The sequence below is a fragment of the Otolemur garnettii genome, unplaced genomic scaffold, assembly GCF_000181295.1.
Source record: "Otolemur garnettii isolate 467f Iridium unplaced genomic scaffold, OtoGar3 scaffold00043, whole genome shotgun sequence".
NCBI lineage: Eukaryota > Metazoa > Chordata > Mammalia > Primates > Galagidae > Otolemur > Otolemur garnettii.
In genome coordinates, this window is record NW_003852438.1 from 1,407,214 (window position 1) to 1,423,200 (window position 15,987).

Genomic DNA, 15,987 nt, shown 5'->3' on the forward strand with positions numbered 1-15,987 from the left:
GATGAATAAAAAAGATATGCCCTTTCTTTGCAATGCCAACTATAATTATTAAAAGTAGATACATATGTATCGTGAATTTGCTACACATTTGGGTAAGTGTTATAAAGGACCTTAAAAAGATGTTACGACAGTGAATCTATTAGAAGAGGGTAAACCAGAAAGACTCTCTGAAGGGGTGGCTTTTTATTCAATGCCTAAGAAATGAGAAGGAGTCAAGCATGCAAAGGCAGGGGGAAGGGCACCCTAGACAGAGGGGATGGAAGGTGTGACAGCTTGGAGGTGAGAGTAAGCTCTGATGGGCTCAGGAGGAGGGTCAACGGAGATGATCAAAACTGGTGCTGGAGTGGCAGGCACAGGGAGCTCTGTAGGCTGGGGCAGTGAATACTACTGTAAGCACAGTGTGAACCTACTCGGGGATAAAGGTGGGGAAGACATTATGATTTATAGCAGATGATGTGTAAAAAACAAATTGAACTGGAGTAAAAGTGGAAAAAGAGGCACTGTGTATGGCGGAAATTGAAAAATCTTTCCCTGTAGCCATTCTCCCCTTATTATGAGAACCCTAATCATATGCTGGAAAGCAACAGCCCCAATGAAAGATTCTATATCCCACTTTCCTTGTACTAAGGCACACCACGTGTAATAATTCTGCATAATGAGACATACATAGAAGTCTGTTGGGGATCTTTGTGCTAGTTTTGCTTTCTTGGTATAATAATACAACTCCTTCCTGCTTCTTTCTTCCTTTCTTTTTTTTTTTTAAACTGTGATTTCATCCTGCAAAAAGATGATGTGATGGCAGGAACAGCTGCAGCCATTGACAATTATTCAGGAAAATTAGTACCATCAGAGAAACTTCAGCCCAGACAACCTTATATCACTGGACCATTGCCAACAACACTTATTTCTGGATTTTACCATGTGTAAAGAGGGAAAAAAACTCCACTTGTTTAATTAAAGATATAGTTTGGTGGAGTTTTCTATTACTCATAAGGGACATCATAACTGCCATACCAGGTAATCATAGTAGTTGGGACAGCCTGGATGAACTTGAGTGGTAGCAGCTAAAATGAAAGAAAGGGGACCAAATAGCGGTATATTTTTTAAGGTAGAAACTAGGGACCCCTTGTGGTCTAGATGTGGGGTTTGAAGGTGGGAGATGGTGGATGTAAAATGTACTCATAAGACACTGGCTTAAGAAATTATTAAAATAGGAAGAAAAAACCAGAAGAGGGACAAGTTTGAAGATTACATGCAAATTACATGCAATTTATGACATTTCCAAGGTATAGCACCTCAGTGGTGTCTATTACAGCTATCTCTACTCTTGTGGTTTCCGTGACACGGGATTTTCCTGGCCTCCTCACTCCCCCTTCATTTACTCCTACTCAGGGAGTGAGTGGGCCAGCCTGCCTGGAGAGAGCTCCTGTTCCAGTCCTCGCCTCCTGTGCCCAGGTGTCCAGGTGTGAGTTCCAGGGAACAAGGCCTGTGGTCTTCAGTGCTGCCTGAGACTGCACTCTCAGTCTCCAGGTCCAGCACCAGGAAGCCAGTTATTGTTGCCCATCTCAGCCTCATTTTCTACTTTGGCTGTTAGCAGTAATACAAAGCTAATATTTGGACTGCTACTCTTTTTCTGTCTCTCTCACTTGCTTCAAATGCAAACTGACTTACATCTACATGATGGCAGATAGGCATGCTATGTTCTTCCAACCATGTCACAGATGCCTCATTTTTAATAGGCACCTTTTTTAATGGTTATTGCCAAATAAACTAAATTCTTCCCTATTCTGAACTGTGGCTGCCCTCCTATCTTCACTGTTAGAGGACAGGGTTGAATCTTTCCTGTGAGGTGAGAATTTATTTAAGACTGATGCTAGGCATACAGCTTCTTGCCATAACTCTGTAGGGAACTGCATTATTAGAATTGTTTTCCTTGCTCTCTCTCCCTTTTCTCTACCCAATCCTCTGCTCAATTCACCCTTACCTTCCCCCATCCACCACTTCTCTTCTTTAAAACCTGGCATCAATATTAGTTTTGTTTATTCTATCCTTAATAACCCTACTTTAGAGTCACCAGACATTTGCATTTAGTTAGAAAGCCATTCCTCCAGGTGGTCTGAGGCAGAGTAGTTCTAGTTTTCCTATTCCTTTTTTTTTTAAACCACCAATTGGTTTCATGGGGGATATTTGGTCACTTATCAGAGTTTATATTTAGGGATTTGTTATATGCTATGCCTCTGTAAAAACTGTCTTTTGATAACAGAGTCATGTAAGATACCTTTACATTTAAGATTCTGATTTACATGTCCTTCTTTCATCCCATCCTAATGGACACATCATTCTTTGGGTTTACACTGATGACAGAGGTGACAAGCATTTTGGCCACTCTACCACTGAAAATAATACTTATCCACAGAGTGAATGTTTAACTCGCACATGCCTGCTAAGTGTGGGCCCTGCACTTGGTGTGGAATGGAGCACTGAATTGTTACAGCGTCATCCATCAGCTTTCACTAAGCAAGAGAACATCGGCAGCTGTGACGCATTATGCCACTGACTTTAACCACAGACACAGATAGAATGCCCATTAAAAAAATATATGTCCTTTTTTTTTTTTAAATAGAGCCCTGGGTAATTACCCTGATTACTGTTCTATGGGAAAGCCCCACTTATACCCCTTTATCAATTTAGAATTTATACACAAAAAATTACCAGCATTAAGTAGTTAAGGCAATTTGTTTTCTGAATGAAGAGAGGACAAAAGTCTGGACCTTTGAGTTGCCCATGTTGATAGCCAAAGCTCACCTCAAATAAAAGGTCCTGGGAAGGAATTTTTCTGACTGCAACTTCTTTCTAAACAGAGCCCAGAGAAAATGTGTTCAGGTCTGCTTTCTCCTCCAGCACTCGGAGGACAGAGGGGTCTGTGTGGACTTGCAGGGGTAGCTGTGTGTGTGGTAGGAGCTGTGGAGGGTCCGGCAGGCACTGGTGCACCTAGCTGCCCTGCCCTGGTGGCCAGGACTGATGTTCTGAGGAAAAGCTACAGAAATCTTGCTCACCTTGAGAAGTAAACTCTCAGGGCAGGGTCCGTGTTCCGCCAAGTTGCCACAGAACATGAAATAGGTTATGAAGTTTGCCATTCAATATGGAGTAAAATGGGAGATTATTGAACTACTTACCCCCAAATGAAAAAATTCAAATGAATAAAAAAGAAAAGGCAAGAATCACAACAAAAGAGATGGCCCCCAAAAGTTTACTTACATTGAGTGAGGATCCCGGTTAAGGCATTTTTAAAATTCTCCTTGGCTTCTTCCATCTCTTGCTCATGGGTAGCCTTCTCATTCATGAGCCGACGGACGTGGCTGTTGGCCGACTGCACCATGGAATAGAACTGGTTCGCAGAACGCCGATTCACTTCCCCTCGTTCAATCCAGGAGAGTAGCACTGTGATAGCCTCTGAAAACTTGCTATCATCTGGAAATGCAAAAGCAACAAATTCAAATCATGCCAATGTGAGAAAAATATAGTGTATTCTGGTTCCTCTGAAGAGACAGAGCAAGCTCCATTCTAAGGGATGCAGTTTCAGAATTTGACAAATTAGCTTTCCTGAGACTGACTGCTGATTACTTAGCTTCTCTTTTCTCACCTAACTCCATGAACCACCCAAGAGGTTCACACTGTAATCTGCCAACCCTGTGAGCTCACTTTTAGGAGATTTGTTCTGGCCATTCCTAAGTAATAAGCTACACCCTCATTTTTCCATTATTTTTTTGATTTTTCTTTCTTAAGATTAACTCAATAAAAACCTGTTATTAACCTATTAAGCCTCCACTTAATGTGTTCCTTGATCAAAAATGTTATATTATAATGACATCAGTTTTTGACATACAGGATCACTGAGTTAGTGTTAAAATGTGGAAGACATTAAGTTATTTTAAAATAGGTTATAACCTAAGATATTGTTCCCAAGGCAGGTAGTAGGAATTAGTCAATTTTTGTTCACTGTAGTTCGGAACGAATTTCATTTTAGAGCTAAGGTAACAATTTAATTTGGCTGAAATAAAGAATATTTCTTTGTTCCTTGTTTTCCACAAAAAAGGACATGTTCTCTGTGATGGTCAGGGTTTGCTTTAGATGACTTATCGACATCTTCCAAGGGTGAGTGCAGGTGGGCTGGGGGCATAGGAAGTGGGAAGCAATGTTCCACCTATAAATAAGCAATAAAGTCTATTTCATAGAAAACAAATAGACTTGCCTATTTGGAAATAGTTACTGGAACAAACCTGTGTTGTGTGGCTTGGAGGTGGTGATAAAGCAAGTTAGAAGGTGATTAAGTTAATTAGAGCTGGGAGTTATTTGTCAGTTATTACAACATTAATCGATCCGACTACTGCTGAAGGCTCATCACATATTTTCTAGGCAACTTTGAAGCAAGAAGCTTTTCATTTATATTTTTCTACTACTGGAAAATGTGATTTAGGAGAAAACATCCTGTATTTTTTATAACTGAACCATGTAGGCTCTGAATTCTAAAGATCAGCAGCAAAATTAGACCAGAAGATTCAGATACTTACCCTTTCAATGACATATTGTGAGTCCCTACCATGTGCCAGGTACTGTCTCCTCCAATGGGGAAATATCAGAGATATCCTTATGCATGTCCACATATATAATAAACATATATATATACTCAAGGTGAACAGAGGCTGATCCATGTTTGATGAAAGAATTTTGTTTTCTTTTACTCTCCAGATTTTTAAAATCAAACACTGTGTAGTTACTAATACAACAGAATTTTACACACCACAAAAAGCCTTCCATTTGCAGAGTGCTTTGTAAATGTTATAGGGTGCTATACAAATATCCTCAGTACCTCTTCTCCCAAAAGTCCCCTCCCAGACCACACCACAACTTTCCCTGTGCGGCTGCTGTTTGCCGGGGAGATACGTGCCCTGAAACATGGCGAGACCCAGCCTTATACGAGGTCCTGAGTGGTGCTCTGCTTCCTCCAGGACTGAACACAGCCCCTGGTTAGCCAGGAGATTCCAGGCTCTTTCCTACTATGGCCTTCTGGATTTGGGGATCAGAGCTTTTTTTCTGAGCAAACCTGATCCCTCTGCCCTCACACTTTAACCAGAGGAGATAACTGGCTGGGAACACCCACAGAACACTCTACCAGCAAAAGACTCAAGTTTCCTTGAAAATCTCAACCCACAGGCAGAGAGCACATTTATTCAGTATTGTAGCTGGCTGGTACAATTTTGTTAACTCTGGAATTTCAGTCTAAGTTCAACCCTCAGTGAACTCCAGCTACCATGGTTTCTTATCTCATTTCATGGACCGAAGCGGCTTGTATAAGATAAAATCCATCATACAACTTAACATTACGTTCAGCCCATGGAGAGGCCCATAATTTAGCATTATGTTTGTGAGAGGCCCACTGCGACCGTTAGCGGCAGAATAAATTTCACCTCCCTCCACGCTCTCTACCTCTTTCCCTGACAATATATGTTAGGAGAATGGACCTCGGAACAGATAGCAGAAATAAACCTAATGCTTATAAGAAATCTCTTCCCCCCTCCTTTAAAAAATAACAACAACAAAAAAGAGAACACTGACTTCGTGTACTATTTTTCCTCTTTGCTGTGACTTTCGTCTCTACATAACACAGAGAAAGAAAAATCCTTAACGTCTTTGTCATGGTACGTACAAGGAGAGAGAGTAATGCTGTTCTTCTTTCCTTCCCTCCTACGCGGGCAGTTTTTCCTTTACTTGCTCATAGTCACTCAGTTCACACACAGACTAACTTACTATCAGGAAGAATATACTTGAATTTTTAAAATGTATGTTTGCTCAAATGGCCTGAAAACCACATTTTATTGCTCTTTATTCCTAAACCCAGAGCATAAAGTCACTAGCAGATTATCTAGTTTTCAGAAAATGCAAACAACATTCTTAGGAGTAAGCCACTGAAAATAGACTACTTAAAAAGTAAGTAGCCAAGAGATTTTCTTAGGTGTTAACAGGTACTGGTAGGCAGAATTCCATTAGCTTAAAAGAATATAGTTTTGAAAACTCCCAATTTCATCTTCATTTCTGAACTTTCTGAAACTGGCAGGCCGAGGTATGATTGATGTACTGACATTCAAATTAAATTTAAAAAACATTAGTTAAGGCATGCTTGGTAACTCTAGTCAATATTTGTTGCCATGTAAGAAGTGACTTTAATTTATATTAATTAAGACTAAGCCAGTAACTCCCTCTGGATGGCTTCAGGAGCATATCGGGAGCGGTCATTTTCAGTACCCAACTGTAAATTCAATTTTGTATTCAGTGGAAAGATCACTGAGAAAGCAGAAAACAATATAAACTAATTTAAACAGGATTTAGATTGCAGCATTATTAAAGCTATTCATGTGGAAAGAAATTAACACTGCTCATAAAAATCACATCAAAGACGCACTTATAAGAATTCTAAACACTTTCTGCGAACATGCTTAGGCATAACTCTGACTGTGGGTGCAGTTGGGAAGCTAGAATGTGCAGATGTGCTTTTTCCACAGTAAGAATTGGGAAAATTGATATATTATGGCGTGAATATGAACCACTTGCTCATTAAAAATTGCTCAATGTTTTCTAATCAGGGTCCTTACAACATCACACTCGGGTCACTGCAAACGTTCTTTCTCTGGTCCTGCTCTCTGATTTGCATTATTTCTTTGCCATATCCCTCTTTGTTGGACACCATGGCCTTGCCTCGTTGCATGCACACATGCTGTGGACTCACCCAAGGGGCCCTCCCATTTCCTGCTGCCCTGGCCAGCCATTATTTTTCCCTGAAGATTCAGCTAAGGTGCCCTTCCGTAAAGGAAACTTTTCTCCAACCTTAGGATGAATTAGGTGTCTCTTTACTGTGTTTCCACAATTCCCTACGCACCTTGCTATTAAAGCATTCATCACTCTGCCCAGTACTTGCTGGTTTATGGATGTGTCTCCAGTTCTGGGGGGCATTAATATGAGAATAAAACTTCGAAAACACAGTTCAATCTTCTGGTCATTGAGTTTTTCCCTTTGCAGTTTATAGTTCATTACATTCTACAGAAAACTATGGAGTACCTCCCACCCCCGGCTTTGCCACAGTTTCAGTTACTCCAGGTTTCAGTCAACCACCATCACTTGCAGTGTGAAAATATTAAAAATTCCAGAAGTAATTCATAGGGCTTAAGTTGCACACAATTCTGAATAATATGAGAAAATCTCTTGCTGCTTCACTCCACTCCATGGGAAATGAATCATTCCTTTGTCCAAATATCCATGTTGCCTATACCTCTTTCCTGTGAGTCTCTTTGTAGCCATCCTGGTTATGGGCTCACCTTTACTGGCATAGCAGTGCTTGTGTTCGAGTCACCCTAAAGCACAAAATCAGTCATACTGACAATCTGGATATGCCTTAAAGTACTTTCTTTATGTAAAAAGGTGAAAGTTCCATATTTAATAAAGAGAAAAATGCATTTTAAGGATGCTAAAATTTAGACTATGAATGTATCTTTTACCTGTGAAACTGTGAGGAAGGAAAAAGAAGTTCATGCATAGTATATATAGGTTTCCTTACTAGACATGGGGGGGGGTCCACTGGGGGGACTTGGAACGTATACCCTGAAGATAAGAAGGAACTAGTGTGTTTCTGATAGATTTGTAGTGATTAGTAATGGAAAGCTATCAATTTTATGGCTAAAAGTTGGAAAGCTTCATAGTTGATAATAAACACTTAAATTTCATGTTAAAGAGCATTTTCACCCATGCCACTGTCTACCAGAGATAAATGTTCTCCTAATGATTAATTGGGATTATTCTTTTATATTTTAGGCCTCTGAGACCCTTATCACTCGTAATGAAAATGAAAGAGTCATCAGGTAATCCCACAGAAGCAGACCCTTCTGCAGTAAGGCACCAGCCAGTTTACCAAATGACTCAAACATCTTCTTAAATGTATTTTTAATTCTGGGAAGACGATAACCATTGTTCAGCTTTGTGAATAATAAAGCTGAATAATACTATACAATTATCTCTTATCATTAAGTGCCACCACCTGAATCCATGCCCATCTCTTCTATTTCTGGTTATTTCAGACTTTGTCAACCTCTCTCTGTTTTGGCCACATTTATTAGCACCTGGTACTTAGTAGGCATTAACAAGTTGCACACAGGCAAAACTTTGCATTCAAAGATCACATGCATGAGCATCATTTATGATCTTCTTAAAAATGCAGATCCCCCTTTCCCACACTCCTGACTAGGAATATGCATCTTACTCCAGGTAATTTGTTATAATATATAGGCACGTTCAAGTTTGAGAAACACTGGAAGAAAGGACTCAATGAAAGCCATGGAAACTGGTTAGGAACTGATCGAACTTAAGAGAGAAAGGAAACCTCAAATAGAAAGTAGCAGCTGAAATGACAGAGAATATCAAAAGGATCTAATAGCATTCCTAGGAGTTTGGTAAGACCCTGCCCCTAAACTCGCCACTCCAAATCACAGAATAGCTGTTACCCCTATCCAGGAAAAACACAAGTGTCCAAGGATTGAGAAGGGGCATAGAGATGACATCAGATCTTTCAATGGACCACTAGGCATGAACTGGAACCAGCTCTCACAATTTTCTCATCTTATAGGCGTGTGAAACCTCATTTTGGACTAGGTTTTGACTAGCCAATAGTCTTTGACAAGCCTGCTGTATAACTCTGCAGGAAAAGAACACAAATTGTGGAAATAGTGATAACAACACAAACAATTCTCTCTAACAAGGCAAATAAATTTGTATTCAGTAGCACACTCAAATCTTTATAAGGCAAATTTTCCTTTGAATCAATTCTAACATCTTATTGGTTTCCTCATTCAACGAGTTAAATAAAATCATTGGCACATGCTCATTTTATATACATAAGACAGTCATGACTGTAGTGCTGGAGAGTATCCTTTAATAACCATTTGGCTGCAAGCTCCTTGAAGGCAATGCCCATGCTATAGTAATATCTGCAACTTCAGGGTGTGCCATAGCAAAGTGGAAAATTGGTGGATTTTAGTTAAACTGACATGTAGATAAGGATGGGAAGAACCAAGTGGTAAATCGTTCTCTCCTTCCTCTTTGTGTATAGTATAGTGGGAGCTCCTGGCCTGAAGTTCAGAAGAACAGATGGGATAAAAGCCAGGCTGTGAACACTGAATATGAAACTTTGGTGGGATGTAGTACCATTATTTATGGCTAGATCTATAAAGGAGCAACAGGAGGAAAGATTCCATATTTGAACAGAGAAAATAAAAAAATAATGGAAGACATTCTAGAACACTTTTCTTTAGAAAGAAATGCAGACACACACATACACATACAATGCATGATGTGTCTATACTACTATCACTGACTTCTCGCTCTGATAATAGCTGAAAATACAGTCTCCTGCTGGTCTAAGTGGATTTTGAAATACCAAGATGGTTGAAGCAATACTGTTGCCACATTCCCAAAATTTCACTATATACCCCTGAACAAGCCTTCAAGATGGCATAAAAGTCTACACAAATGGATAATTCTCCCCTCCACTCTAACACACACAATCTCTCCAGCTATTTAGTTATCTGTAAAAATGAGAAAATAAATAAGGGGGGAAATATGAAAGTACACTGACTATTCCTGCTTCAAGGTCAAGTAATATGTTTCTAAATAAAATGGCCCACCTTGCCTCTATGAAGGTCATTGACATCTAAGGAAGTAATTCTCAAACAGGTTCCTGTGTTTCATATTTCTCTTGCCCTAAGAAGGAAGCCTGGCTTTCAGCTAATGGAACCTCCACTTGGCTCATAACATCATTGATTTTTACTTTCACAGAACCATAAATATTGACAACCTTCTCAGCAAAATGCCAGTACCACTTCCGCCCTTTCCTCCCTGTGGCAGGCTGACACTGGCCATTCCATATGCAGATAAGAGTCTAGTCCTCTAGAAATAGGAAAGCTAAACCCAGGAGGACTGTATTCTTGATGACACATCAGGGACTCTCAAGGGCACTGCCCACAAAGTTTTGTCAGAACTTCACCTGATGCAGAGAGAAATTCTTCATCACACAATGAAAGATTATTATGAAGGTGGGAAAAGTACATAAGAACTTTTAAATGCTGTTGCCAAGAGAAATCCCCAGTGAATTAGGATATAATCCTTCCTCACTGTCTAATCAATCTCTTCCTTCCACCGTCCAAAACACAAGGTTCCTCTAGGGGTGGATGGTCTGTGTTAGACACACTGAAATTCATTATCTCATCTGCCTGGTGCTGCTGTTTCCAAGAAAGTGTAATTATAGTGTTCCTGAGCTCCTTTTTACTTTCTCAAAGCCAAGCTATAAACTTTGAGTTTCTGAGCAGTTACTTCCCAGTCGGTCTTCATTAAACTGAATTGTCTCAGAACAATGTCTATTTAACCAGCAGGGTGCCCACTAATTTTCTTTTTTAGAATTGGTATTAATGTAACAGACATTGGGTGACTCTGTGCCTTAGACACTACATAAACACAACTGAGTATTTCTTCTGGCTTCAGAAGGTCAAGTAGGCAGCAAATATGGTCATGCGTTCCCAAAAGATCCTCCCCCTTCTCTCATCCCAGATGGCTGGCTTGGCTATCTCCTCTAGGACAGTGTCCTGCACTTCCACTTACAAAAGTGGGGTTATGACATATAATAGGCAAATGCAAAGTTAGTTATTGCTTCTATCATTCAATAACCTAAAGTCAGTGACACAGGGGCTTATATGCTGTTTTCTTTTCACCTAGAAAAGAGCCAGGCATATGGTAAAATGCTCAATAAAACGCTTCTTGAGTGATTGTAATGATTGCTGAACACACATCACTTCCTTATGCTTCTGGTCACGCTCAGCAACACTCCTGGTCAGAAATACACATACTTAGAGATCCAAATAGCTTAAGAAGAGAGAAAAGAATTAATATACTGAGCACCTACTATGTGTACAATTTTAGCACTAGCCTGGATATGGAAGGCCTTACACATCATAACAAAGACTTGGCTTGTATAAACTTTGCAGAATAAAGCTGATTTTCAAAAAGAAAAGTATAAGAATAAACAAATACGACATAAAATAGGGGAAAAGTATCTGCAATAAACCTAAGATAGCATAATTTCTCAGGGGAGAAAAAAAAAATCAGATCCAATTAGGTATTTTCAGATTGTATTTCCACTTCCCTTCTGACACTGATATCTTATCTAGGTCTTGACAGTATTTTATATCCACACATCAATGAAATCATCTTCTGGGAAACAGTTTCCTTGGCTCCTCCTGTCTGGCTTTGAGGCGTTATAAGGAGCACAGAGTGGATTTCCTCTCTGAGGCAGCCAATTTCCTAAGCAATTAAATGCTGTTTATATTCCAAACTCTGTGCTTCAGTTGAAATTGTCAAGCTCGATATTACCTGACTCTTGCCTAAGATGTATCCCCAGCTAGTTCATCCTACTGTAACAGCCATCTATTAAAATTTCCAATCTGTTCTTTCCTCAAGGGATCACATAGTACTTGGCTAAGATACAGTTTCTGAATTCTGCAAATTATACTCATCTATATAAATATATATTTTTGAAATGGCAAGGCTTGCAAATTACTTTACCAAACTGACATCCCAATCTGCTATCCTCTAAAATGAGAAGCAAATGCCATGGTCCTCATACGTGCATAGATACTTCTATGCTGGTTTCTTAAAAATGACATAATGTAGAAACTCAACTTCGATGAAATTCTTCTGTGAGGTCACAGAATCAAGGTGCTAGCTTTTTATCACTTCTAGGAGTGGACAAACCGAGTGCAGTTTAGGTAGATCATAATCTGATACCACATCGTACACTGGATATTAAAGAAAGTTATTTGTTCCAGCAAATATTCCTGATTGAGAATGGAGCACTATCTCATTTTGACTGTTACTTATGATTTCTAGGCTGTATGAAAAAGTGAGATGATGTCTATATCTGCAATTGTATGTGTTTTTATTAATCGTGTATGTTTTTTATTATGGATAGCCATGGCCTATGTAATTGTGTCTGTAAGATGTGCTTTCTCAGAGCAGCAGAAGATGCAACCAGAACATCAGCCAGAAGTATGGCTTGGTTACAATGGGCCATTTCAGTAGCCACTGCAGCTTGTTAGGGATTCCTAGCCCCAGCCTGGGAATGAAGGTTGGAAAAACAGACCTTTCCTTTTTTTTTAAGTGTAGCATGTCAATTTCCTATCTTCTTAAAATAGGTTTGGCAGCTTTTCACATATTTCCTTTAGTGAAAACATCCAATACACTTTACGTACTGCCTGTAATACACCAGCTATGCTCTAACACACTTGAAGGATGAATCACATCCCTCCTCTCATCAGAAATTGGTAATGGCTTCTCCATTGTGCATGGAATGAACCCAAATCCAGCAACAGCCTTCAGGGCTGCCACTCAGCCCACACTGCTGTTCCAGCTTCACCATGCTCTGTAAGTGTAACTCCTGGGCTGAGTTCCTCTCTTCCAGCCTCTGCCTGGATAGCCTTTATGCCCCTTTTCTCCTAGGGAAGAAGATCTTGTTTATCCTGCACAGTTCATATTTTGCCTCCTCTGTAAAGACTTTCTTGAAACTTCATCAATATTACACGTGCCTCTGAGTTCCCAAAGTGTGGCTGACAATCACGCCAATGGCCTTGTATTACAGTTAATTATGTGCAGACACCTACATGTGGCCAGCAACTGCGACGTATGTTCTCTCATCAAATCCTGACAGCGCCAGACCCCCAGGAGGGTCTGACCACCATTTGCCTGTAAAATGCCCAGATGTGGCTCAGCTCACTCAACGTTAGTCAATAATAGAACTGAAATCACACATGCAAGGATTTTAACTTCCAAATCTGGCCTCTTCCCAGTCATCACTGTAATTCACTGGTTACTAAGCTTTCCCAAGTCTTTATCTCCCACAGCATCAAACACAGGAGAAGGGCTCAGCAACATGACAGGAAGTGAATATGCTCTTTTATTGCTGAGCTTTCTGTGGAAGTGCCCCTCTGAGTGCACCTCTGAGGACAGGGATCCTTCTTTCATTTCTCTTCTAAGCGGCTCTACGCCCAGGCCCAGATGCCATCCTGGCTCTTTGGCCACTGGAGCTGAAGACAGTAGCCTGCTCTTGAGTTTAATGCCACTGACCCTTCTGCATCCTCACTGTAAGAGTTTTGTTGAGGGGCTGCACATACACATTCACAGAGAACAGGTGAGGGCCCTGGAAAGGGCCAGGGCTCTGTCCCAAACAGGATGATAAAGCCAGGTGCCTGCAGCTTCCAGGAAACCAGCAGGTGCAAGGGGCAGGAAAGACAAGAGATCCTGCACTTGGGGAATCACTGAATTTCTCTTTCAGTGGGTAGTGGCTAAGCAAGGAAGAAGAAATGCCTCAGTGGGTGGAATCATACCTTTGAGCTTTTCAGCCAGCAGGGCAGCTTCATGCTCCGAGTAGTGCATGATGGCTGGCGGGGAGGGGGGCCGCAGCCGGTCCTCCTCCAGCTTGCGCCGGTGCCGCTCCTCACGGGCGCGCATCCTTTGCTTGCACTCCCACTCGTAGAAGTCGTCCCTGGCCTGGGCAAAGTCCACATGAAGGCGACCAGAATCCTTTTTGTCTGTACTGGACCCTAATCGCATCCTGTAACCTGAAACCAATGGAACGTCTGGTCAATGGAAAGTCTGGTCACACATTTTGGCCCAGGCTCTCAGTGCACAGTAGGCAAGCACTCATTACTTTGTCCTCATTAGGGACACCTTGTTATCTTTCTCTGGGCCTGGGGATAGGGCTGCTTAGAAGAGCAAGGAAAGCTCTGCAAAGTTAAGCCACTAAGGTTGATGGTTAAAGACCCCTGGGGAAGTGTCTCAGCAGGTACTTTACCCATCTTCCAAACCAATGTCTCCAACAGAGGATGATCTCAACAATCAGAGATGTGTCATGATAATTCCTTCTTCCCTCTGGCTTCCAGGAAGCTCATAAACAGACATGGCATGTGTATTTTTATTTTCCTTACCTCTCCATGGCCTTGATTTTGTATTTTCAATTTACTGTAACTCTATTGCTTAGGTGGGATATGAGTAAATAAAGACCATCTATGATATTTATAAAGATCTACAAAGTAAATTCCAGAACACCTCACTCACAGGCTATTGCTTAATTTCCCCACAAAGTGCTGCTGCTCAATTCTCTCTCAGCAGCTGCAAAAGCCACAATTACAAGGCAATTTTGCAATGCTGTTTTATTTCCACGTATCCTCTGGGGCACGCAGGAGAATATTTTACCTTCAATCAGGAGGCCTCACTGTTTGCCTTCCTCATAGCCTTGCAGCACCTCATCTGGTATGCAGCACCTCACAAATTGTTCACAAAATCTTTGAAGCCTACAGGAGCCCTGTGCAAGAGCCCACAGCTAGACAAAAGAAAAGAAATGGGCCTGGAAATCTTTAGGGAATTTATTGTGAGCTACCCAACTTATAAAGATTATGAGGAGAAACTTGATCTGAGAAATCAACATGAACAGAACTGAAACTAGCTACTAGCTAGCCAGCCTAACTTCAAATGAAGAAGAGTTGACTTTGAGGTTGCTCTTCATTTTGGGGTACTCAGATTTTCAGAACATAAATTCAGGTCCCAGCAGGAACATGGCTGCTGGGGGCTGCCAGAAGAGAAAGCAAAATAAGCACTTAAGCAGTGCAGGGGTTTTTGCAAATGAGATGCAGCTGGAAATACTAGGCTGCTCTGTGCTGATGTTCAACATCTCATGGTAGATTTCAATGGGTAATTTCAGCATTTGGGGTTAAAACTCAGCTGAAAATCCCCTTAGAGGCTGGTGTCCCCCCAGGAGGCCACTTCATGTCTTGGAGAAGTTACAAATAAGATAAAGATCTCACATCTGATTCCTGTGATCCCACTGAACCGTCTCTCTTCTAGAGTTTCAACTGTGTTATCTAAAATGGGAAGACATAATACCAATCAAAACTGAAAACTTCTCATCACAGATGTGCAGAATTAACGCCAAAGCAAAATGTATCTTGGTTGTGGGCCATGGAAACTTAACAAGTCAGCAGGCCATAGTGATACGTCCGTAACAGCTGAGCAGGCAGGACTATCTGAGATCGGCCAGCTGTCTCAACTCACAGAGCAACCTTCCTCTGTTCACGTCCAGAGAGTAACTTTTAAAACATTTCTGGCTCCAGAAACACCCTCACTTTCACTGAAACATCATCATTAAGGCCTTAAAAGAGACCCTGATGAGGCTGAGTCTAAAATTAGCTTGCCCTTCAAATGTGAATGCGGCCCTAAAATTAGACAGGCCCTCCAGCTGGGCTGGGCTTGCTGAAGCCTGCACACAGAGGGGGCAGCTTTACTTCCTTCCTGTCCTTCCAATTAATCAGCCTTTCACAGCTTCCCAGGACAGACTCAGCAGCTCCACAGGGCTACAAGGTGCCAGGAGGCTCCTCTGCACGCAGGGAAGGAGGCTAGAGGTGGGCCCTGTGGTCTTCTTCTGCCACAAAGGGTAGAACAACGAGGAACACAGGGCTTGGTGCGAGAAACAGGACCTGCATTAAGGCTGGTAAAAGTACAGACTTGAGGCATAAACCAGGGAACATCTTTTGTATCCTTCAGGTTGGGACTGTTCATCTTCGTCAGGGTTTTAAGGGCCTTCTGGCTGGTTTTAAATGTTGTATTAGTGTTGAAAAGACCTTTGATCTACTCTTACCCTCTGTGTAAGCAGGTGGGGTAAACTAATACAGTTGCCCCTTGAACAACATGGGTTTCAGCTGTACGGATCCGCTTATTTAGGCAGATTTTTGTCCAACTGAATGTGGAGTATTCAAGGGACTTGACACCCACATAGGCGAAAGGCCAACGTCTAATCTACACAGGTTCTTTGGGGTGACTGTGGGAGTTCAGTATGTGTGGATT

At 41.3% G+C, this 15,987-nt stretch overlaps 1 protein-coding gene across 2 annotated transcripts in view; it reads right to left on the minus strand.

Annotated features, from left to right (window-relative positions):
* Nucleotides 1-15,987, minus strand: part of ENOX1 (ecto-NOX disulfide-thiol exchanger 1) — a 272,529-nt gene that overhangs the window by 129,489 nt on the left and 127,053 nt on the right. For both annotated transcript variants that reach the window (XM_012805530.2, XM_023513593.1), the window contains 2 exons: nt 13,476-13,709; nt 3,259-3,471 (listed from right to left, as the gene is read on the minus strand). In XM_012805530.2, the coding sequence (XP_012660984.1) occupies nt 3,259-3,471; nt 13,476-13,709 (447 nt within the window). The remainder of the gene's footprint in view (nt 1-3,258; nt 3,472-13,475; nt 13,710-15,987) is intronic.